The sequence below is a fragment of the Bombus vosnesenskii genome, unplaced genomic scaffold (genome assembly GCF_011952255.1).
Source record: "Bombus vosnesenskii isolate JDL3184/JDL3185 unplaced genomic scaffold, Bvos_JDL3184-5_v1.1 scf7180000013289, whole genome shotgun sequence".
NCBI classification, from domain to species: domain Eukaryota; kingdom Metazoa; phylum Arthropoda; class Insecta; order Hymenoptera; family Apidae; genus Bombus; species Bombus vosnesenskii.
The window spans coordinates 913,820-940,813 of NW_022882942.1; the positions used below are offsets into that span (position 1 = coordinate 913,820).

General features: G+C 38.4%; 1 protein-coding gene across 2 annotated transcripts in view; it reads right to left on the reverse strand.

Annotated features, from left to right (window-relative positions):
* Positions 1 to 26,994, reverse strand: part of LOC117232516 (hemicentin-2-like) — a 208,386-nt gene that overhangs the window by 144,536 nt on the left and 36,856 nt on the right. The window contains exon 1 of one of the 2 annotated variants that reach the window (XM_033491911.1): positions 18,569 to 19,674. The exons of the other annotated variant lie outside the window; for it this stretch is intronic. Coding sequence (XP_033347802.1) covers positions 18,569 to 18,677 — 109 coding nt within the window. The 5' untranslated portion in view covers positions 18,678 to 19,674. Of the gene's footprint in view, positions 1 to 18,568; positions 19,675 to 26,994 lie in introns of those variants that run through there. 2 annotated transcript variants of the gene reach the window in all.

The window sequence follows — 26,994 nt, forward strand, 5'->3', positions numbered from 1 at the left end:
GTTCTTAAGCGGTGAAAGAGAAGTTAAGAAAAAAGAAGAAACCGTTATAACGTAAAAGAGAACAGGCAAAGCACTTACTTCGTACACTTATTTCGTTCTACTTTGTTTTCGTTACAGAGGAATGGTAATGGTATATGAAGCATTTGAAAGAGTATATACTTCGTTATGTTTTATCGATGTACGGGCTTCAAACGAGAGAACAAGAAAACTGTGATACACGTATACATGCAAACTCCAGCAGAGGTAACATAGAATTAATATTTTTTACGAGAAATGTGGTTATAATACAAACGAAAGGACGGGTTAAAAAATAACTTTAAACTTCGATATATTTATAGGTATTGGTAATAATAATATCTCGCAGAGTGTAAGATAAAGAAGTAGAAGTAGAAGTAGATAATTCTAGGGTGAAAAAGAAACGACGATTTGGAGAATAGATATTAAAATAAAAAATTAGCAAAATAAAATCTTAATATAAACAAATGGAAAAGAGATACCAAATATTATTCAAATAGATTTTACAAGAAAAATTTAGATTTGAAGGGGAATCAAAATTACTATCAATAAAATATCACTATGTGATATTGTATTATTCTTTTTGCTCTAAAAGCGAACAAAATGAATATTCTACCAGAACGGGTATAATTCAGTAATATAATTCAACAATTGCAAAATCTTGCATCTTTATCTATCCACGGAATAAATTCTACAATGCAGGATAAATTCAGCACAACGCAGAAGACATATCGCATATATTTTTCCGCTTTACACGAAAACGCGCTTAACTAACGAGCTATTACGGAGGAAGTGCATTTCTCTATGAAATAATGTGCGTCAAGAGCAAACTTTTTCTAAAAAAAAAACATGCATAAAAAATAAAATAAAGATGCATTTTCCAAGTACTGAAGTGGAATTAAATTTGAAAATGTACAGATAAGCAAGTTACATTGATATTGATTGCTTTGAAAAACCTTTAGATGTTCCTGCTACAGCGTGATCCAGACCAAATAAAATCAGATACATACAGTTTTGAGTTACAGTCGTGCGAGAAAAAATGTCGACACTTCGGAGATCGAATGTCAGAATGAATAAATTTGTAGAAAAATAATTGATCTGATGCACAGACAGCGTAGCGTAGTAACGAATTAGTTGATAATTTGGAGATTCGTAACAAAATCCTCGACACGAACACGGATCTTGTGTACCTATCGTTCCGTTTTTTTTTTTTCTGAAACGCGATAAATCTCGGGGAAATGTCGAATAATTTTCATAACTTATCGAAATCGTCGACCCAGTGATATTTCGCTCCATAGGAATATTTGCACAGTGACAAAAAGCGGCGTTTATAAGCCACCAGAAAGAAAAAAGCTTAAAATTCATTTGCTGAAATATTTGTGAAGCTTTTGACGTAAAAACATAAATATATCCTCTAGCAGGCAAATGAAAATATTGCAGCAAAAAAGGTTAATGAGATTCTAGGTAGCTTTCGGTTTAAAGAGCTTCAATCGCACGAATCAAAGGTTTAATTATTTCAAGACACATTCGCATACTTTTGCCAAAAGAGAAATCACAACATTGTTATAGAAATGTGTACTGTACTCTGTACTCAATTATTTTTAACACCAAAATTATCAAAATGGATAAATCGACGAATTCGTAATATATCATCATCATCATAATTTTATAGATTCACAAAGGTACAGTTTTAAGGATATGTATGTGGATGAAAGCATAGTTTTCTTCATGGGCTATACGAGATATTTATTATGCTTTAATCGTTGGTAGCTCTGATATTAACTGAAAACACGATTTTTACTAATTATTAGCAACAGAACGTATCATTCCTAATATTTTTACGAGGAAGACTTAATAAGTATACTTAAATACGCGACCAACTTTCTTCGAAATAAACACAATTATGTTATACAATATATGTAGTTAGTTAAGAGTACATGCGTCGCTTAAGAATCATTCCAAACTTATATCATTATCTCAAATGTATCAATTAAAGAATATTTCATCGATTCGGTGTCTCGAAGGTAAAATATTATCCGGAGAAAACAATTAAAGATCTGTATCTATATCAATCGCTTCAAGGCGTAATGAATTCGACACAAGTCCATTCTCTCGCATCAATCACCCGATTCGATCGAAACCAGATTCCGCGATTAGTATCTCCTTTCCGTCGTGACACGACCTAAGTGGTACACGCGGCGTCAGATAACACGAGAAAATAGGGAGTTTACTTGGTCGAACTTTGTCGAACCTGTTACAGGACTTGGTAGTCGCGGTTGAACGTAGTTGCGTTCGTTCCGTTGCTTGGCGAAAAGGAGAATGGATCATCAATACCTGTTAGATAAATAGACACAGATACGGAATAACGTTTCGCGCGTATCTCACGACCGCGTAGCACCAAGCTGTGTTGGTCGGCAAAGTTTACGGCGTGCAATATGCGCCGCGAACTTACGTAAGCCGGAACGTTTTCACAGAAATGGCACAAAGACGCGGACGCCCAGTTGAATCGCGTGTAACGGGAGCAGAGGCTGGCGAAGCACAATGAGTCGGTGACGAGTACCGATCGCTAACGGGGGAATATCTTTTATTAAAATAATAAAGGAATTTCATTAAAGGAGACGTCGTCGAAACGTCCCGGGTGAGCCGGGGTTGGTCGAGGGGGATGAGAAGGAGAAAGAGGTCGATAGTGGCGAAAGGAAATAAGAGGGCGAGAGAGGAGAGATGGTTGAGTAGAGGAAAAAGAATATGACACGGTAAACGGTAGAGGGTAGGAAAACCCAGCGAGTATCTTTTCACCCTCCATCCCTTATTTCTTCATCCCTTACTCTGGTCGCGTGCATTTTTCTCCACAACCCCTTACAGGCCAGTTTTCTTTCCCGTCTCACGATATCCGCGCCCCGTTTAATCCTGTTGACACGGATTAACGAGGATTCTTGACCGTTGTGCATCAATGCCTACTTTGTTCTATGGTGAATTAATGGACGTCGCGTTTCGGATTCTTTGGTCCGAGTCGAGGCGAAGGTACGTCGCGTTAACGACCGTTGTCGCAGCACGTCATCACGGTTCTCTATCAAAGGCAAAGTTGACGAACGTCCCACTCGTTATTTTTTAGAAGAGTCATGCAACGCCCCTTTGCGCCTTCGTCTCTCGCGTGAAATATGAGCAGATCGAACGTATACCTGGATTAATACGGCTTATGGTTCGTTAGAAAAGTCTGTCAGACGGCGTTTTCCTCGCTGAACATGGTAATTTCATCGAGAATAGCTGTGTGACTCACTCAGCATCGTGAAATATGTATTTTTACGAAAAAAATGCAAGGACAACGTTACTATTAAGGTTTCGATCTCGCTATAGTCCTTGCATCTTTTCCTCTCAACTTTGATCCCGTTTTTAAAAGACGAAGGAACGTTTGCTATTACGGAAAAGCTTTAATATAAAATAGAAACTTGTAACAAAAGACAAAAGAACTAAGAACTAAAGCATTCGAAAATAACTTGAACGTAACGAGATTCAGCCTGTATCAGATATTTTAGGATCTTTGAATTTAGCAATTAAGCGTAACAAAAAGCTTGTAAGAGAAATTGGGCCTATCGCTGAAAAAACCGCGTTTTATTTCTACCCACAAGGTGCCACGTGCAGTGAATCCGTTACCTCCGGCACCATGCGCTTCAATTTGCAGTAGGCCTCAAGGAGTTTTTCCCGGACCATACCCTTGCAAAGGGCTCTTTTTCAGCCTAACGAACCATCTTCGCTTTCAAACAGTAAAACACTGTATCGGTGACGCGTCTCCCGTTTTTATAGATTTCCTCTGACAAACCGTTCCATTGCAACGTTTCTACACAATTATCTCATATATTATTTAATATTTCAAAAACTCTTCTCGTCTAGATGGAGATATTTTCGAGTTTTCAAGTGGTCTCTGCCTTTTCAAATGAAACAATTTTCATATATTCGTTATACATACTTTCCATTCTCTCTATACCGTACATTCGTCGTAACAATGATGAAAAATAAATATTTCGAATTGTCATTTAATCATACAAATACTAACCAAAAGGTAACAAAATGTCGATCCAAACATTTGATTTTATACAGTGGATTCCGCTTAAGCGGGACGCCGGTTAATTAGAACCACCGTTTATTTGGGACAAATATCGAAGAACGGAAACAAAAGCTAGAATACAATGCGATTTCAATTCGCTTATATGGAACATACCGCCGTTTTATCGCGACAGCTTACGCTCGTATAGTTTACGATTGCAGATAGAACGAAACTTACGAAGTAGCGATGCTGATCTGAAGCATAGCTATGGCTTGAACGTAGGAGAGGGCAACGTGAATGAAAGAGAAAGAGATCCGACAGTCGGAATCGTATAATATTAAAATGATTAAAACGAGATCAGGTTGACACGCTCGAGCCCTGGCACAAGAACGCGAGTGACACAAGGGGCGTGACACGCGTCTTCCCATCACAGCTTTAGCGATAGCTTTTTGTTTATCGGTATAGCGAGGCTACCCGAGGGGCGGAGAATAATTTGCTCTGCTGTAGCTCGTTTTGATCCCGTTACTAATAAGATACAAAGGTGAGCGTACGTGTACGATTGAGATGTTCATTGTGTATTGCATATATTGCATGCAAAGAATTTGTCATTCGTATTCCCTTTCCAACCTGCTTAGGAGAGATATAACCCTTTGCATTCCTATGTCGAGTGTGACTCGACGTTCTTTCAGTCCCACCTTTTTTTGTGAAACGTGCGAAGGAAAAGCAGGATTGCATCCTGGAAATTGTTTCAAGATATATCATACACTTAACAATTACAAAATACAACAATAGTACGAATAAAGCTGGTATTTAAGTGAATGTCTTTCTTCCTTTATTTATTTAAATTGTCTTATTTTTTAGTTAAAGTAAATTTCAAATAAAACGCTTAAAAGCGTTGGGAGCTGCTGGAAACGAAATGGAGATAATATTCGGAGTGCAAAGGGTTAACCTTCAGCGATAAAATCGCTTTGCTTAATGAAATGCAAATAGAACTAACGCCCAATGCAGGTTTACATCAATTGGTAAACATCAAGAGGTATCCTAAAATCTACGATTTCAAGGGTGACGAAGCTAAACAATCAAAAGGGTGGAATAATAAGAAAGCAAGGAAGAACACGGAAAAGGAAGGGCACATGTATTCAACAGCAAATATTACATACGTTCTTCGATAAATCGTTTTTAGCTGTACTTTTTACGTTGCTTAGACTTTGTCCGTTGAAATTCATTTTTTATTGGGACAAGTTAGCTCGAACCGAAGGTGTATGAAAACTGGAATCCGCTGTATCTGTTTGCACTGTGTTTGATAATTAAGATATATTAAAACGTATAGCTGGTACTTGAAGCGTTCGAGCGTTATCTAAATCGCACGATTTATGTATCGATAAACTTACTTAATAAACTCGTCAAATTTCGTTTATTACGCTTCAAATCCTTGAAATGTAGCGGTAAAGATTTTGATCAATTAGTCGACATCACGCGATACAACGATTTGAAAATTTTCAGATTAACAGCACGCATAAGTTCATGGAATCATGAGGTCACATATAAAAATATGTATCAGGAACTTCGATCTAGTTTATCTGCCATTAACTGGAAATACGAGACTTCCGTAGCGGCCTCTAATCCGTTGGCAACCGATTCACCCCTGTCTACCGCTCATTTACACCACGCCACGGGTAATTCTACACGAGAGCCGAGCAAAACGAAGTAACCCCATTAAACGTACGTTGCTCGTCAAGCGGCGAACGTTTAATCGGATAATCGGGACACTTCAAAAGCAGTTGCCAACAGAGTATTGTTGTTCGTGCCTAACCACTTCAATTTTTGTCCGTTTCAGATATTCGTAGCGTACAGCTGAATTTCATACAATTCCATTGAAATTTTGACAATCGACCAACGTGTTATCGATACACGATCGAATTTTTACACAGCCTAGTCTTACCGAGATGGAAATATTCGTCTTCGAAGTTGAAAGTTTTAATTCCTGCGGCAAACCGTTGTAAAAATTACTTTTTGATTAATTACAAAAAATGCTGTTCCTACAAAGTTGTTAAGAGGCTAATATCACGTAAACTGGCTAGGAGAATCTTTTTTCGAAAAGAAATGTAGACTTCGCTTCGCCGTTTTCGAGCAGAAGTAATATGAAGTAATATACAAAGTATAGGTAACTTCGTCGTTCAAACTGCTGTATGTTATAACGTGAAGTTCCCGCTATGTTAGTGTGTGTGCGTAGAAAGTACAAGACAGCCAAGAAATTTCTTCCTAAAGAAGACACTTTTGGACACGCGTATTAGATGTTAGGAATTTTTAAGAAAGCCCTAGGCTTTGGTGGAGTCTCTATTCTTCTAAATTCCAAACAATCGTATCTTCGACATCGGCGCCTCATAGTTCGGCCACTTCGAATCGTAACGTTCGCTCGAGCAACCTGTCGAGCTTCTTACTAATCCCTTGGCCCAGCCATAAATTACGATAAGGCTAAATAGCGGCGGACTATCTGCCATTATATCATCGTCATATCGTATCATCGCGAAGATGCTTCGTTGTTACATGCACGAAGACTGTGACTTTCGAATCTCAGCGCGTGTTCCTCTTGAGGGATATCGTCGCACGACGAACACCTTAAGTGGCGTGAATCTTAATTCGTAATAGCTAAACTCGATACATAACAAGTTACGGTTATTTCGTTATAAACTAGAACGTCAATTAACGATACAAAAATCATAAATCGTACAAAAACTTGAGCAAAATTGCTACCAGAGCTAACAAGTTATTAGACGCACTGTACGTGTGTATCACGCAGGGAAATTCGTCCTCCGGCTTGTCCCAGCGGCCTACGAATACCACGGGGAGATTCAACGACGTCGTCAGCGTGAATGGAAGTTCGTTTCGCCGCGGGCCGACATAGAGCGTGGTCAAACTTCCCTGTCTCTCGTTGAAAGCGTGTAACTGTTACCCGAACCCGAGGGATTACCGGTAATCTGCGGTAAGCTAAGCTACGTGAACAGGTACGGGCAACCTGTTTCGGATATTGTTACGAGTAGCCGGCAGCCATTTCGTCGAATCGTTCGAACTCAAGACAATTCAGCCTTATTCCCAACCATTTCCCGATGCATCTTCTCCACTCGCCTACACTCCCGGTCAGACTAGTTAGCGACTACTCGGCTATGGCCGGGAGGACCGATAGCGAGGCTACGATAATAGTTTCTCTACGAATTAACGCGTAACTTGCAAAATTTCTATCGCTACCTGGAGAAAAGCAGCTGCCGTTTGGCTAGCGATGCACGAATTACGTTACGGGTTCTGGTTATCGCTTTTAATATGCTAAAATACGTGGCTATTGCGAAAGGATATTTCCGACAACTTTCCGAATTCGACGCTGTCGTACTGCGCGCATTATCCACCTACTGGCTATCGAAACGTTTGAACGTGATACAAAATGCACGATCCGTGACGATAAAGTCTCAAGAATAAATACGCAACTGTCGAAATAGAAGATCAATACGATCGATCGTTAAAAAATTGAAATTCAGTTCGTCAAAGATGCTGAACTAAAATGTAAGATCATCGTAGGTTGTTTTTACAGCCTTCACCATGTGTTTCGCATGTTGCACAAACACAGGATCCCAACCGATTAGTAATCTGCCTAGTGATCTGAATCAATTATCGCGTTCTGTATGAGACCAGAGGATGTTTTAGTATTTACGAACAGGCATGTATTCGTAGACACCTCTGTATACAAATACACGAGGATCAGAAGGAAGTACACGTAGATTTTATAAAAACGAGGTTCGTGTAATATCGACCTACTTACAGACTCGTTTTTTATTATTACGTAACTTCTATTCCTGTATACTTTATACTTTGTCAACCAGTTTTCGATTTATGCAACACACACGATAAATTTCGTGCCTTCAAGATGTTCGATGTTGAATATCCCTGTTTGTTTATTTTTTAAAATAGCTGATAAACTCATAAATCAATTACTCGCTGGTTAACCAATAAATAATCGATGAATTGTTAAACGAGTTATTTTGAATATCTGATCGTCGCGGTCGGTACATCGGCGAGGAACTTGGCGCTATTGATTAATCCGAAAGGAAGGTTAGTTTTCCTTCGTGCAACGGCACGACAACTTTTCATTTCCCCGAATAATTCCAACTTACTTCGCTAGAAACAGCCGGCAGGCAGATTTTTGCCAAACTTCTGTTTCCAATAGGTAAGATGGAGTTCCAGCTGAACGAACCAACGAATCGAATCGAACGACGCGTGAAGGAGTATCGATTCGCGACGCGAAAACTAATTACCGTTAAACGAGAATAACAAAAGGAGGGATGCAGCTCGGTGTCGTATTCGTCGAGGAGAAAAGATCGAATCTTCCACTAGCAATAGCTAGAACGCGTGACTGATTGAAATTGATAGCTTGCTATAAGAGGATTTCATGAATACAAAGTAGCAACTGCGCGTCTCTTTGACATGGATCTGTTAATGAGATTCGAATAAATAGATCTAATTAAAATTTAATGTAATCTCGTTTCCTATACCACCGCTAACGTAGCTTTGACCAGCAATGGCGAAGACGAAAATTGAAGTTATCAGCTTACTAAGATTGATTAATTCTGCAAATTATGGATGTTTAGTAAATATCGACAGTGGTGCGAGAAAAATGAAATTTGTAAACGCTCCGGGTAACGATTGCCAAGCAAATTAATGTTTGCCAGGGAAAATGTTTCAAATGTTTGAAACGTGATTCTGAAATCAAGAAAACTAGTAGCTATGTTTTAAGTTTACTCGAGTTATTCTTAACGACTTTTACGATATACGCACATATTTCGTACGACACTCGTACATATTTATGGAAGTGTGTAATTATGCAAACGTAATGTTACTATAAACATAGTCCAGGTTGAAGTTTCCCTTAATATCGGTGAAAACATAAGAGCAATGGGTTTAGTAAACATTTAAGCATCGAAACACAATGAAATCTGCACGATTGCTAAGCAAATGGGAAACGTTCGACTGCTCACGGCGCACTAGGGAAAATTCGCGAAAAATTCCAGCATAGTCTGGATTACGGGTTTAGCTAGGCGGTATAGGAACAGCGAAGTGGATCCACTTGTTACCTGCATCACAGTTTTGCGAAACGAGACCCACGGGTGAGATACTCCGCATTTTCACCATCAACCACGTGAACACCCGTGAGATACGCGGAACACGAAACGCGAACATCGGTCGCGAGCGACATAATTGCGTGGCACATAATGAATTATAATAATTCAGAGATGCGCACTCGATCCTCGACAGGGGGGGTCCCATCGAAACAGACATTCGTTACGAACCACAGGGATACGACGATTACGCGTAATTCGTATAATTCCTGTAATTTGACGAACGTTTTGATGCACGCATCGTGACTTAATTGAATAAACTGTCTGGCAAATTGTGAAAACAGGTGACATAGAACTGTCGGTTTAAACAATTGTGGTGCTACATTGTTGAGTGTTATTTACTTGAATGCACAAACAGATAGATAACGCTGGATTCGTGCGTCTTTGATTAGATAGTTCTTATTTGTCGCTGTTTAAAAAGATGCAAAGTTATTACGCAACCTAGTACGTTATTGCATTATGATCTATGAATTATGTATATACACTCTCTATTTATAGTAAGTGGATTTTCTCTGAACCGGTCTGTATAGAACTAGACTTCTACTCGGTATGATGGAATCTCAGAAATAATTGCAAGACCCGCTAGTCTAAAGACATTGCTGAGAAAATGAAATCATAGATACAATGTATATTGCATATATATTGTTATCAGAAATAGATATAGATTCATGCTCTGTACTAATGATTTTCAAATCGAAATTTTTCCCCAAGTTTCTTCGCGTAACAAAATACGTTAGGTTTGTCCTGCAGTTCGCATGTAAAAAGCCCAATTCGGACAAAGGGAGAATAATTTTATAGGCGACATTTCTTGCGATACAATTTGACGATCGATCAAAATTAGTCTCATGGATCTTACGTGAGAACAGCTTTTAGATTTGGTGAATGGTGCAGCGACATTCCGCGGCGTGGTTTCGTCTTTCACGCGACGCGACGGAGGGCAACGTGTTCTTTGCCCGTTGAGAGGGCAGGAAAGCGTAATTCGTGACAAGAGACGTTGCAGCGGTATGCCCCGTTTCTACGAGCACATTCGAATTAAGAGCTCTTTAGATGGGACGCAACGCCGTTCAATAAACAGAACACGCCATGTCACTTGACCGCCCACTCGCGTTTTACACTACAGGAATAGCGTACTATTTTCACAAAAACCTAGATCAAACGGTTCGTGCCGACCAAGTCGCGTATACACCGTCGATTCCGCTTTTATTTTCGGTTTTTCCGTATCGACCGAGAGATGCTGCGACGTTTAATCGCGGCTGTTAAAGCCAGCTTGGGTTCGAACGACGAACAGAGAAAAAAAAGAGGATAAAAATTCCTCGGAAAAATTCTCCGTCGTGTATTTCCTAACTCACGTGTAGGACGCGCGACGTGACCAACAACACGAGCGATTCGCCTTTCTTTTTTTCAACTATTGCTTCGTGTGTGTTTCACGTGTGTTTCTATTAGCAGATATCATTGGACGGAAACGTATACGTCGAGTGCAACTAGCGTGTAAAGACCGTATAAATAGTACTAATCTGTGCTTTCTGTATCGCTGAAGTTATCGCGGTGTTGTCTAGCTATTGCGATAGAAGGTGTCAGCTAGTTAGACTCTTAAGATTGTCGTGTTTATTGAGTATATCTACGATGTTAACGATCTGTAGAAAATAATTACACTAGGATTGCAATTACGATAAACTTGTAAATCCAGTTGCGGAGAATGCGTTAGGTAAAATCAATCTATAGGCCTTTTAGAGACAGGTAAGAAAACTGAAAGTCAAACAAAATTCGTGTCTTAAATCTTACAACTTACGTACATTCAAGTAGCATAACACCGAGGAACATGCATACGCATAATCGTTACCCTGATTTGTTGAAGCTAACAACTTCCATCTTTTTCTTATCGTTCCCATAACTTATTAAAATCAATAACATGCATAAAAAAAAAAAAAGAAAAGAAAAACTCGCGTAACCACTTGTACGATCTAAAGTGACTACCAAGAGACATTTTCAAAAGTTTCCAAATATCCCAGACCACGTTCCATCAGACCTATCATAATCCAACGGCAGAAACCTAAACAAACCTCAAATGTCCACCTGGTTCTCAATCCACCTCGATCGACAACGACGTTTAAACTCAACCTCTCAAATCTACCATCGTCAGATTTCAGATAAAAATGTCAGATGCAGTGCGTGTTACGGAAGTAGACGAAAAAGGCTGCGTCATTTATCGGGTACGAAGTTCGTGAGCAACGTTACTCGTGTTTCCATTAAGTCGTACAGGCCGGAAAGTGTGTACTTACGAAGGTGGACGGAGTGCAAATTATCGTTTGTCTTTCGTCGAGGATGTGCAAAAGGCTTCCGCCATCCGCCGTTCATAAAATGACAAATGACCAGCCATTAGACCGATTTCGTGGTCATTCCGCGGTTCCTTCGCTCACGAGAGTCGCACGCAAAAAATTAATTACCATGAGCGTTCGGCCGCGCGATGCTGCAATTGCCGTTTTCGAGTGTCATCGACTCTTCGACCAGTCACCAGGACGCACAGAATGCGCCGCTCTTATCCTTGCGAACGTGTTGGAACGGAATTTATCACCCGGCCGGAGGTCGTGCCGCGTTAATACGTTTGAAAGCCATGACTGACTCCTTCTGATAAATAGCGCATGTAAGTAGTGAAACGGATTTCTATAGGTTGTATGGGTGTGACCGAAAACAGGTATTAATTATCTGCACCTACGTGGAGTTCATGCTGTTTTCTAAATTGAATTACGTATCGTGCTGAGTTTTATTAAAAAACGTGTCATTTTTATATCGAATATGAGGCTGGTAGATACGAAGCGAAAGATTTTTATCAGATAAATGTTCCAAGTTTTTTATTTCCTCCACGAAATGAAATTAATAATAATTGCATGGATACCTAAGCCTAAATAATTCGCTGACAAAATGCGTTCTTACTTTTTCTGCTAAGTCAAATACGTAAAATTCGTTAGCTGTATATACAGATTTTCGTGACTGTCTGTATATCTATGTTCGAAATAAAGGTTTTCTGACAACGATACATTCTATCCGACTCTAGCACTGGAAATAAAGATGGAATGCCATATATGAAATCCTTCGAGTTTTAATATCGCGCTGATCAAAGTGCTACTCGCACTTTTTACTGTTCGATCGCGTTACGTACGTACGTACGAACGCATATAAAGGAAAAAAGAAACAGATGTAGCGCATTTCGCGAAAGGAGAAGCAAAACCATCTGCGCTTTTAATCCTCTATTTAGACCGTTCAAACCGTTAGTCAGCGGTAAAGGAACCACAGATACGTTTTCCCTCGGTGGTTTTCGACGTTAGATGGTCTTCAATGGAGGCGTTCAGGTGGCTGCGCCGCGGTTTTCCACGATACAGCGTCCTGCACGGAGATTTCTGTGCGTTTTACCACGCGGCAGTCGTGTAAAAGCTTGCGGATAAAAAAGGGGCACGTCTTTGAAAATCGCAGGCAAATATCATGCGGCGAAACTCGGTCGATGTGAAATGAGCGTTAATGGAAATGGATCGAAGAGCGACTTTTCCTCCTCGAACGAGCAAAGGAACTTCAACCAGTGATTGTCAGCCATTTACGACCTTTCCTTCGTATGGTCTCAATGTATCAGTTTTTTACGAGTTATGGATGGCGTAAAAATTAAAAAACAATTACGACGTCATATGAAAGAGAGATCAGACAATATTTTGTAGCAGAGGTAATAAACCAGAGATAGCAGATGAATATGACGGTGAATAGCTATTCGTACGTTTATACAGATTCACTTTACTATGACATAAATTGAAACAGCACGATACATACTTAATAGTAATTTTAAGCATAGAAGAGAACGCTGATGATACGATAAAGGAAGACTTCATTACCCATGTTAATTTTATTATTGATATTTTCGTAGAATAAAATTAAACATGACATTTAAATTTCCTCGTATCCTCTGATACTATGCAACAAATACATACAGAAATGATGTTACGTCCGAATATTAACGTAACTGTACTTTATTATTAAGATTAGATAGGGTATAACATCATTATCAAGCAAATAAACAATTCGTGCAAATTTTCAGGCATATATTTTCTAAAAACGTTTGTTTACGTTACGGGAAACCAGCCACGTATCGCTAAATCGTTCCGCTCTATTCCGAATTACACTGCGTATCATCGGCTCGATCTTTACAAGACTCATAAATCTAAGACTAGTTATTTCCAGCCGTAAACTGCTTGCTTGGCTTACTTGTTGAATGACCACAAAATTAATCGAAATTTATTGAGAAATTAATCACGACGCCATAATAACACAGAACTGGGATGTCTTCTAACGGTACCGTGTCTGTTCGCCGCGAAAACCTGTAAAATTTCTAGCCTTCGCTTTCTACGATTGCCGAATATCGCTACTCGAATATCAAATGAGTCGTAAAGCGACGAGATCAAGTTCAATGTGTACAAACTAGCAAATCTGAATCAGAGTATGGACACTGTGAATCTTCGAATCGACGATCACCGTATCTGTTCGTTATTTTTCTCAATACGAATCAAAACGAATTATTCGATGTTTTGCAAAACCATATTGGATATCGCTGACGTCCTTCTGTACGTAAACCGGTGTAAAAACTATTAATTAACACGACATACGAACGAAAAAGTTACCACGCGTTCTGTTTTTCATCCTTGCCAGCACCTGTTGAAACAAATGTTCAACAAACCCGGCTGAACCACGGGGATAACGTTCGATCACACACGCTCATAGCACAGTTTTGTAACTGCAACGCGATCGGCAATTGCAATCGCAATTAACCACTTTCGAATTCACTACGAATCTTGTATTGTAGTATATTAATTCGCTTGGAGCAACGTTTGTTTCCCTGTACCGAGTTAAAATTGTATTTTTTCTTTCCACAATTCACAGAGTTTGTCCGATGCTCCCCGAGATTCTATCGAAAAACGAATTCTCCCTAATCGTTTAACGCTGTAGCCATATAACGAAGAATTCAGAACGAACGACTCAAGAACACAAATATTTCCTTATCACAAAGATTCTCTGCATGTCGAGTATTAGATACAAAGAATACTTGCGTTTGATTTTTTATAGGAAATGAATATTATTAAGTGCGTGGAGCGTAATAACATCTGAAATATGAAATCTATCTTACTATATTACATAGCTGGAATCCTATTAAAAAATCCTTTTATCCAACCAATTATAGCTTCGTATCGATGCTAGTACCAGATATTTCATTGTAACAATTGTCATTCAACGATAGCCGCTTGCAACGAATAATTAAATCATAAAAGTAACAATGGAAAAGAAAGAACGAAGAGGAGAGGGAGAACGCAATGATTAAAGGGTTCGCGAAGGAAAGGGCCGTTTTAATAAATAGAGAACTTTTACAAGGAAGTTTGGGAAGTTGCGAAGTCGGTGCCACATTATTTTCCGTCTTACAGCCCAGAAAGCTGAACTTCGCTATTGAAATTCCAATTTTTTTCTGCCTCTCCTTTTCTCTCAGTGGACCGGGAATTTCTTTTCCTTTGTCATTTGACGATAAATTCAGAAGGGGCTTAGAGCAGCGGTTTAATTAAACTAGTTTAACTGTCATTCCGTTCCTTCGACTTAGCTTGTTCCACACTGTCCACTCAAATCGATAACGCGGCTTTCGTTCTACATTTTTATTACATCTACGTACGGATTGTAGGCTTTAATATTAATTTTCCGTGACAAAGGAGGGCCTACTCCATTACGTACGGGAAACGACCAAATATCCAGCTTTATTGGAAATTTTTATCCGACGTTGCGTCCTTCTACGAATAAAACATTCGAAATGAAACTATTCACTGCGATATTAACGCTTTAAATTACATTCGGTATTGAGAAATCGGTTAGCTAGTAGCTTTAGCAATTGCGCTAGATAAGAACACTATTAAAAGCTGGTCGCGTTTCGAATGTAATTTTTAGCTTCTTTATCAACTTAAAACCGTGCCGGATAGAGACGTGTTGCCATTAAATGTTCGATCGACGTTCGCGATAGGTGGTAAAATCCAAGTTGAACGCGATCAGTTAAGGGTTCTGACATTTACCATCTCGCAGCGTTTCATCCAGTAGAAAATTTATTTTGTTGCCTTCGCTTCGGTCACGAATAATTTCCCTATGAGAGAAACGACCGCGAACCTGTCAGCGATTTCTGAGAAACGTTTTCTTAGTCTTCGTCATCTTGGAGGCTTCGACGTGGAACGCAGGAATTTACGCATATTCGTACACACGGATTGCATAAAGTGCATTTATATCTATCCTCGACTTGTCATTATCCATAGAGAATGGAGATTAAATCAATCAAAGAACAGCTTGGCTATTTTTTACTCTCACGCAGAACACGCAATGAGAAATTTATTTCAATGGAAAATAGATACTATAAATGTTTCTCAGTGGCACGCAATATCGTTTTGCAACGCGATGAATCTTGCTTTTACATGGCTGAACGTTTATGTTAAAATTCTACGTGTGATTTTTCGTTTTCGCTGAGTAAATATTACAAAAGCAGAGCTTGTACCCTGATGGTCCCTTGAAAGCAATAATATCGCGATTCTGATGGAAAGAAATCGATTTAAATCAGGAATTTTTCCTCTTAAAAATGGAAACATTTATTCTAAATAATTACGAGGAAGTAATAATTATATATTTATTGAATTGTTTGGAAGGATCGATTTTTAGATAAACGAGGAGCTACGTATATTGTAAACAAATAAGACGTCTTCTTCTTTTACAATTTTTCTGTTATTTCTTGTACGATATATTCTGAATTATTTGCAATTAATGCTTTGATCGATGGAAGGTAGCTTTTTAAAGGGCGTCTTTCAACTTATGGCCAAAGTTCTCGTCTTTAGAAAGAGGAAAAGACTTCTTGAAACATCGCGCATTTTATATATCGTCGTTTCAGTGAGTCCTTTTCCTTTTTGAAAGAACACAATGTATTCGATTTCCTTCGTCTTCGAAATATTACAATTTCCATAAAAATTAACCAAATACGATAAAACTTGTCTGAAAGATACGTGAATTTTCGTTTGTTTCGAAGTATTTGAGATATCGCTTATATAACTTTCCAGACAAGCCGATATACGAACTTGCAATTAAAATTTTAACGAGATATACGAACAGTAAAAGTATTTAGCGTTGTAGTTGTAGAATAGTTGCAAGCTTATCGAAATACAATATTCGATACACTGCAAGTATGTGTAGCTATGTAGAAAAAAGAACGGTAGGAAAAATTTTGCGGATGCAGTTATTGCTTTTTCGATGCAAACAAGGTTGAACGTTAAGAAAATGTATCTTCATTGTTTTCCATTACGTTTCATTTAAAAGAAGGAATTTCATAGCATAATTAACGTCGATGTTCCTAAAATACCAACTGTTGAGGAAACTTTCAAGCTCCACAGACGGTGGCTTGCATTAACTACATAAATTATGCTCCTTTCGATGCCTGACATAACTCGATAATCAATATTGACTTCTGAATTAAGATTTCGTACAGTAACTTTGACGTAAGTATAATTCCGCAGGGATATCAGAATTTATCAGTGAAGGGAAGTTTATAATAACTGATATTCTAATAGAATATTATTAAAACGGAATATTAAATCGTAATATCTACTCTAATTATTTTGATGATATATTCGGCTTATAAAAATATTTTGTTCCAACTATACAACAATGTTAGCTTTAACATTTTAGAAGATCTCACTTTTTAACTTTTATGCGAGTTATACAAATTACACACGAAATATTAATTTTCGAAAAATTTAGAAACGATAGAAACGAAATTGGTGAATTTGAAAATCAAGCGATAAATTATCTCGTGGAGAAAGACAGATACTATAAATATCGTTGCCAAGAAAACTTTTCCGCAAAGAGATTGACTTAAGACGATGGTTCCTAGCCGATGGCCCGCAGGCTTCCGGAAGACCGCGAGATCCAAGTTATTATAATTTATTATTCGAATAAAAAATACTTTTTATACGCATATTTATTTACTTATAATAATTCTTCTCTTCAAATTTGAAGGTCGATGACCAGTTGTTGAGTGTTTTAAATATAGATATTTGCCACATTGCGGATTCAAGTCTTGAGCTAAGTCTTGAGGTTACGCGGCAACGGAAAAGCTTGAGAATCGTTAGTCCGACATAAAAAAAAACTTAAAATTGAGACCAACATCGCAGGAACAAAATATTTCAAGCATATTTTCTTCGATAAGTCCAAAAACAACTGTCTAGTTTATACTTTTTTAATTTCGATACTCTGCCATACTCTGTTAAAGTTATCGATCATTAAAAATACAACGAAATACGTGTACATACATATACATGATCGAAATAAAATCTGCAAAGTAATATAATTTCTCAAGCGTGAAAGCTAAAGCGCAAAATGTCTGCTCACTGAAATGTCGAAACAAAAACAAAAGTGAACGGATGTTCATCTTTTTTATAACATGACTTCACTTTGAATAGCTATACGTGTGCCGTGTATACGCACGTATACTTTAATTTCTCCCGTTGCCCTTTGATCTTTCAAATTTCTCTTACAAACGTAATTAATTGATTCTCATACGACGTAATTCGAAAGCAAGGTGCTTAACTTATACCACAGTCCGGATAATACGTATCTTTTCCTTCGTCTGTTTCTTTTGTAATTTGGTTTCCAACTGCACAGTTAGTGTAACAATCGAATCGTTGCCTCTATGTATTTCTTTTTGCTTCGCTTAATGGTAATTCCTATAAGATGTCCCTTCATTCAACGTAGAATGCAACAAGCTAAGTACGTATTCCTTATACGAATACTCAATGAGTTTACCCATTGAAGACCAAAGTTGTATGAACGTAACGTTTCACTCGTAATTCCTTTGTAGTGAACTTGTATCGTTCAATTCTATAAAATTTATATCCTATTTATGAAAAGGAATTTCGAGAATTCGTTCGATATTTTCTCCGTTACTAGATTCTACGAGTTTATGAAAGAAGAAATTGAAGTATTCTATCCAGCTATGATAAACTATATTTTTCGAATGTTAAAAATTCGTTTTCGACCTTCGTCCTGTGCAACGGGCTTCTATAATACACGTTTTCTAACTTGACAAAACGATAACTTGCTTCAATAACGTTGCCCGAAACTTTGCCTATTATTTCGATACTTGAACCATGACGAGCTAAACACGAGACTTTTTTGTCCTCGTATTTGGCTTCGTACTTGGTCAAAAGTTGCCAAAAAATTTCGAGTAACGGAGACAAAGGCGTTGATTATCTTCCAGCGTGGTGGGATCAGATATAAATAATAATAACTGTGTACAACTTACTTGGCTTATCCAGATCAGATATCTCTAGCTGCGAGCACACCGTGGCAATCCCCAACACGAACACCGTGGTCGTAGTCGCGACACTCCACCGGCACCTCCACCACCACATTTTGTCTCCTTTTCGCGCACTCTTGGCACACACACCGTCGAACCAACACCCCGACCGACCTAGCCGCCCCCGCGCTCGCCGCCTTTTCAGCGGTTACCTAGTCTCACGATCGTCGTGAACCGGCACTAATTGCAGCTGCTGTTGCTGCTGCCGCGACCGGTGCAGTCGGTGTTCTCCTTCTTGTTGCCGATGTTGCCGCCACTGCTGCATTGCGCCGCCGTCGTCGACATCCTCTCGACGCCTTTCTGTCCTCCTCGATTCCTCGCTACACCCTCGACGATCACCACTTTTGTCACTCGATCGGAGATTTCAACTGTGATCAATGATTTCGTCGTCGACCATTTAATCGACGTACAACACACTACGAACCAAAGCTTCCCTCTGCTATCCCCGAGAGTCTTTTCTTCCCCGAGTCTTTCTTCCAACGACTCGACGAACCAATTGATCTTGTAACCTTCCCTTCGAGTACTCGTTCCAATTACGGTGGCGAGATCACCTTCCAAGGGAGTCTCAATTAATCCACTTGTAAGATAGTAACTGAACGAGAGGTGTTCGAACGTTGTGATGGTTTCTCGCGCGATTGTTAGCCAAGAAGTTTCCAGCAACTTTCTAACTGGTACTAAGTTCGTTGGATATCAGGCTGGGATAGCTGCGTCGCAGAGTTGGCAGATTCTTCTTGAGAAAATTCGTTAGAAAATGTGTGCGGTCGGATTTCGATGGCAGTTAGAAGCGTTAGGTGAAACTTTGTGTCCTTCGATGTATTCACCGTAAAACGTGAACCATGTTAAATATTAATGCGACATCGGGCTGAGTAATAAAATCTCCGCAAGATTCGAAACTTGTACGCACTTCCGAGAGACGCGAGTATCGCTTCGAGTTTGTCGAATTACGGTCTAAGTTCAAGATCGATGTACGTGTACACGCTATTGACGTTAGATCTTCGATCGTCCAGCTTGATGTATAAATTCAATCGTGAATTCGAGGAAATTGAAATTCGGCAGTAGTATTACGCACTGTGCGTAAAAATCGTGGAAAAGGCGGCAGTGTGATCTGTAGCGAAGCACGTCAAGTATGAGACTGAAGGGACGCGTTTGACTCGTTCTAACGTCCCTGAGAAATCGTACCGTGCTTGCACAAAACCATCCACGTCCGATAGACTTCGATAGACTGTCTTGTCCTCGAATCGTAGCGTGGGTGGAACTACGTCGAGCTTCTGGATATTTCTCGTATCGAATACGCAATGTTATTGCGAAGAGAAAGCAGCAAAAGTACAGAACGACGATCACGAGTTCGTTCAAAATTCAAAGTTCGAATTGCCAGTTTCGCGAGAATTGGTCGACTTCGAAACGGGTCGCACTGAACCGCAAGTAACGCTCCGGACACGAGTCTAGTTTACTGCACCACTAGCTCCGAATGAACTCGTCGGTTTGCCCCTATCTCACGGCTCGTTACTCGCGTCGCTACTCGAGGGGCGCGTACACGGAAGGACATTCGCACAGCAGAGGCATCCACCCGGGATTCGTGCGGTCCTCGTAATTAAATCCCTGCGTATCGATATTAATCAGTCAACGAAATTGAGTCCGCGAACGTTACTAAGTTAATTACTCGGTCACCCGGCGACCACGAGTATCGCGATCAGATTTATGAACCCGATTCTCCGCAAATTATTCCTCCAAACACGAAACTTCGTTTCTAATTTTATTTTATTTGATTTTCTTCTCTCCACTTTCTCTTTTGTCTCGTACAGCGAATCAGATCTAAATGAATTTCCAGACTAACTGTATTTCGCATTTACCGCAGCGTAAACACGTGTGTAAGTCTTCTTAACGATTGTTGCAGGAAGTCAGGCACCGTCGGCAAATTGTCTTCCGTACACAATACCATCACATTGTCCAACATATTCACTATGATCGATCATTTACATTTTTAAAAGGAAAAGACAAGATGCTTCGTGTCAGTCTGTCTTCGCCATCGGTCTTGTCGGACGGGTCATCGATCGAGCGAGACAGATGAGAAACGTGACGGCACGCAGAAGCCGAGATCACGTTGTCTCGGCACGATTTTAATTCATAGATCACACAATGCCACTGTGATCGTACTCGAATACGAGTTTACAAGAAATGCCCCACGTGATAGAACCACGTCGAGTCCTGACCCGTGGCGGCTCGGTACTGAAACCATTGAATAGCGTGAAGGACCACCGCAAGCCGGTTCGGCTGCCTTCGCGGCTACTCGGTCGACTTCGGGCACGCTCGCGTTTCACGTTTCTGTCTCGCTCGTCAATCCGTCCTCGTCTCGGCTGGCGCTACGTCCATCTTTGCTTTTCTCTCTCGGTTTCCTACGGTCCGTTCGGTCGGACCGGGTCTTCTTCTCGCCTCTTCCACGCGCGTTCTCCACCACGCACTACGCGTTGAGATCATTATGATTTAGTGGCGGCGGGGCTAATGAGCCGCCATCGTCGTAATCGCCGCAGTACAGGGCATGCAATATCTTCGAAGGATCGACAAGGTGACGCGAATTCGCGCCGGCTGAACGACAGCTTGTATATATGGAATTTGAACGGTGTTCTCGTTGGTTTTTAATAAAGCTGGTAATATACCGTTGCCGCGAGAACGTCTTCGAGAGCCGTGTTCCGACTAAATCATTTTCGAGACAGGTTTTTATTAGTAAAGGAACTAACGCCGAACGCGAGGTGTTGAAATTCTTGAAAATTGCCGCGTTATATAAGATCCGGGGCGAGCCGACCTCTTCGCTTATTCCACTCTAAACGCTTGCGAAATTAATATGTTTTATAGGTCGATGACGACCGTAATTCTCTCATCTCGCAATATCATGCGAATTGGTTAATATTCATGGTGTTTTAGGGTCAGATTGCTTTGGAGAATCTTCGACAAATCAGATTTTCTCCCATAAAATATTTATGCCGGCATACCGAGAAATACGGTTATGAGGATTTCAGGTGTTTTATCTGCGTTGCTTGTGTTTGAAATTTCTCTCGGAATACAAGATTTTTATTTATTAACTCCTTCGAGATTCCGACTGTATAAAATATCTATATGCGTCCTATCGGATCTTTCCTCGTAATTGATTTTAAAAATCACGCGACTGCCACTCAATTTCTAATTTATTCAGATCGATCGATAAATCTTGTTACGACCTAGTACTACTATTCGTGTTTGTCTTTATAAACATGGAGTAGAGAATTATTAGTTTCCATTAATCTCTGTCAGTCTGCGCCAAGTCATTGTAAAGGCAAGATATTGTGCAGTGATGATACAGTGATATGACCCTTAGTTTCATTGTCAGTGATAATACAAATTCGCCATTATTTACACGTTTGTGCTTCTTCGCTACTTCTGTATCCACCTGTATCTCTATACAAATTGTTTTTCGTTCCTTGGCGACTGTTATTTCGAAATATGTACCTAACCGTATGTATAGCTTTACTACTTTCTTATCACTTGCTCTTTTTATGTAACGATTAATCATCGTACTTTGAAGAAATTCCATTTACGATATACATCGATATGGATATTGTGTCACGCCTCTTTTGTAAAAGTCTTCGAATTCTTCGTCAGAACGAAAGCTTGTTGCATCTTTTACGATCTCGAAATCATTTAATCTTTCACGACTGAACAAGTTGTCGAAAGCTCGAAAAAGTCCCAAAGGTATTAAATTTGGAGTATTTGGAGTTTTTTAAAGGTATTTAATTTGGAACAATTAAGAAACATCTTTAATTTAGTACGTGTTAAATAGATATTAGCGATACAATGAACTCAAGCGTAAGACTCTACGCCTAGTGAAATTCGTACTTGCTAAATTTACTGGATAGGCACTTCACTCGTTTACGTTCTATAAAGGCGCTGCTCCTCTTTCTAAAATTCTCATTCATCATACAGTACTTTCCTGTAAAAAGACTCAGCCTCGTATAGATATGCGTTCCTGCACGTGCACGTGCCACTACCACCCAGGAGCTTCACTGTCTACTCGCATTCTTCAAATTCATAGCTTTTATGTATTGCACATAGTTCCTAAAATTCTTCCATTCTTGAAATATATTAAATAATCAAATGATAAATCGTTGAATAAATTAATTGCCTACACGTATCGTATCGTAAGACATACATAATGTGAAGAATTTTTAGAAACATACGAATGCAAACAGTACGTGGAAATTTGCAAAAACTCACAGGAACAATGGAATAAACACGTGTATTTACATTTACACGTATTTAAATACACACGTAAGCAACTTATTAATGTGACTCATAAAATAGAAGCCTATAATCTATAACTTGTACTTTTTCAATTTACTAGTACTATTAATTAATTAATCAATTTTTGTACAAGAGGATTCTACTCAATGGCCTTTGAATCAACGTTCATAAAAGCTTCCATTATCGACTTTTGGTATCGAAACTGTTTCAATCTTGAATACGGTATGTGAATTAAAAGAAAGGAAACTTTCATTCGGAGGAATTTTGATTTGACCCAGACTTTCTACAACTTGACTGCGATCATAACGCATATTAAACGTATTAACTAACTTTGTGACTGTGTGTATAATCGTTACAAAGTACCTTTCATAAAATGGCTACGTTTCTAGGTATATGATACTCGTCCTTGTGAACAGTGGTTACTTTAAGAGTTTCAATTCAAAATTATTTCACGCCAACAAACGAGCTCCTAATTTTATAACTCCGTGATAAGCATTATCGGTGAGAATCAATTCGAAAGTTAATGCGTTCGATACAGAAAATACGTTTCACCAGCGTGGCCGACGGTAACTTTAAATGCTCCGTTTACAGATTTAAGCGCGGCCAAATCGGAACGAGGTTAATGAGCATCACGAAACATATGTTTCGATTGGAACACTGAAGGGTTCAGAGGGGGTAGGACGCTTATTTGCGTCATAAACATGTTCATGAAAACTGATAGTTCGTGCATAGGTGGTGCACGCGCGAGATAACACCCCTCGAAACTTCATGACTACGAGAACTCTCTGCGATCACGATAAATTCCGGCTTTCGTGTTTCCGTCGCTATCGGGAATCGCCTGCAAATCACTTCCTAATCCTCATCGAGTAGGTATCTGTGAAGGTATCTTTCCCAAATCCCCTTTGAACGTTTGAGAACATTCCCGGCTTAGTTATGTGTATCGTTGTTTTCCTACCGTTCGCGATCTGTAACGCTAGGTAGGGTGAAATTTTTCTTTCTTGGGAATTCACGTGAAACCATTTCATTGCTCTTTGATAACATTATCGAACGATTAAATGAGTATGCGTATAGTGCGTTTTGCAGATGAATTATGAACATTGAGAAAGATGCTTTACTTCTATAGATAGAATAATAAAATCAGATATTACGTACACGTTAATTGGAAGGTATTTTGTTAAAATTAAAAAGATACGGTAGATATAAATTCTGGTTTGAACATTAAGAGATGAAAAGAGGATATCTGAACTGAAGAGCTGTCATATGAAAAAAAAAAAAATTAGGTGTTAGAGCGGAGCAAATTAGGTAGGAATTTTCTCCTTGCTTATTTTTGTGTTAATCGTCACTGATGATTATTGCGGTCATTAGCGGGAAGTATTAATACTGTAAAATAGCATCTGAAATACTGCCTTGAACACTTTCTCACTTTCTTAATAGTACAAGTTGTAATTATCCGAGCATTATGTCCTCACTGCTCAAAAAGCAGACTTATAAAAACAAAAATTTCAAGAATAGATACATACAGGCCTAGTGTTGTATACAAAATATTTCAAGCTACGTATATAAACTCAAATTATATATATATATATGTGTGTGATTTTGAATGAATCGATAAAACGATATAAAAATATTTCCTTCGAACATTTTTGTATATTTTTTTTTTACAATTAAAGAGAAATAATATATATAATTAAAAAAGGGTAATAATATTAATTAGAACATAAGAAATCAACAAGAATACCTAGATATATATATAGCAAAATCCATCATAGGATTTTAAGGACTTAAAACGACGTTATGATTTACGATTAATTAAGTAATGACCTATCGAAAGAAGATTTATAGTTCAGTTTGCTAGTAGTGGAACAAATTGAACTGCGATATGCCTGTAACTGTCTAAAACGAACCAGCCTCGATTAAGGTTTTATTGTAAGCATCGCACCTTAACCCTGAGGTTAAGTGAATATATCCCCGAGACATTTATCTCGAGAACAGGTTTTAATCTTTGAAAGACACGAACAAATCATCGTAATTTTAAATCGTATCGCAACTTTGTACGTTCATGATTAAAATGGTATTATTCATGAAACCATTTCTTGCATGACAAATGGATAAACGACGAGTTTAATATCACGTATATAATTTTTATAAGTCTAATTACAACAATTTCAGTTTTTCATCGGTGCATAGACAACCGTAGTCTACAAATAACTTCATCCACAACAGAAAACATATTTTCAATCTCTTATTGCGTTTATTTTAATTTCCGTCACTTTATCCGAACTTTCATTTTAATTTTGTTTCTATGGGTTGTTTCTTCCTAACGACCGAGTCCCTGATAATGTGATAATGCTTTCTCGTATCGCATGTATCGTATGCATCGTTAATTTAAGCGCATATCAGAATCAGAGAAATCTCGAACGACTTTAAATCTCAGTCACTGCAGTGAAAACTAATCGTGTGGCTCGCACGCTATCGAATTTAACGTACTTTTTAAAAAGTCTCGATGCCTGGCGAGATCGAATTGTAATCAGAGACTACGATCGATGTGTGCCCGTGAGCAGATCAACGTGTCAGGATCAACAATAATTTATCTACATCGAGATAGCTGTACTGTGAGCGCGTTCTCTCACTTGCGTTTTTAATTTGCGAACTGAGGCCGGTGTTCAGTTTCAATTTCCCTTCAAATTGGAAAATTGTTTTCTCCTTGCTGGCGAGAAGCGGAGAATTACCGTGAGTCACAAAATTATTGGCAACGACAGGGATAGAAAAATGAAAAATGGAAAATAAAAAGATGATACCGGCAAGCTTTTACATCTTTTATTCGTTTGAAAACTGTTTCAAATAGAATTTGGACTGTCGAAAATATAAAATATGACACTGATTATATTTATAATTATATTAATTATTACGGCGTGAAAAAATTATAGTTGAATTATCGAGACGATCTCTGAAACTATAAACGATGGATTTAAATCCTCTAAAAGGTAAATTGAAGCAAAATACTACGAAGATTTCAAATATTTTTTATTTAAAAATACGTATGTAAAATATGTATGTAAAAATACGTATTCAAAGCAGAAAGACATCTGGACAACAAAAATTAATTTCATTGCGTTCGAAATTCACAGAATAAGTTCCGATTGTTTTTACAATAAAAAAAAAAAATAAAAAAAAAACAGAGACAATAAAAGAAGAAGATGTGAAAGGAAAAAGTTATCGAAAGTTTGATCTTTCCTTCGATGCTTCCACTCGAAATTTTCTTACAATACTAAATCGAATACCAAAATTGTTTGCACACGAAGGATACAACTTCTCGAGAAACATCTCATACGACAAAAATAAACTTAATCCTATGTTATCAAGCAACCAATTCGGATATGGAATAAATATTACGTATTTGAAAGTACAAAACGAACATGAGAATCGTGCTTTAAAAAAACGTTTACTGGTGAGAAGATATTAATCGAGAAAACGGTGTACCATAACGACCATAACCGATAACGTTGATCCATTACCTAACAGGTTTAAGAGAACTTGTTGATGGATTATCCTGCTAACCATTACTAATTTATTTTATTATGCAGAACTCACAAGTTGCAGTGCCGCCAAAAATCAATTTATCATAAGCATTAGAACGTTTGTATATCCTACGTTAATTCATAGATTATACTACGATGTATTAGGTATTCAAAAAGCAAAGAGGAGAAGATTAGAAGAGGGAAATAGAAAGCCGAAAGAAGACTAAATTACTATAATTAAATGAAAACAAATCATTCCTGTCGCAACGAATAGGAAATTGTTAACTGTGCACTGTATTTACATTGGAAGACTGTACAAAATTTCGTCGAAACTATTTCGCAAAATTAAAAAATTTTATTTCATATTTTCTGGAGAATAAAGAGAAGAATTTTTATGCGTAAAATTATTTATCAGTTTTATAATAGAAATTTCCATGACTAAAATGTATTATCACGTTGTTCAAGCGTTATTTTATGTATCTTACACACAATGAAAGTGCGATTCGTCAATGTTTTACCAGATTATATCCGATCGCTGTATCGGTGAGTAAGCAAAATGTTTTAAATTGTTGGAAACGTACA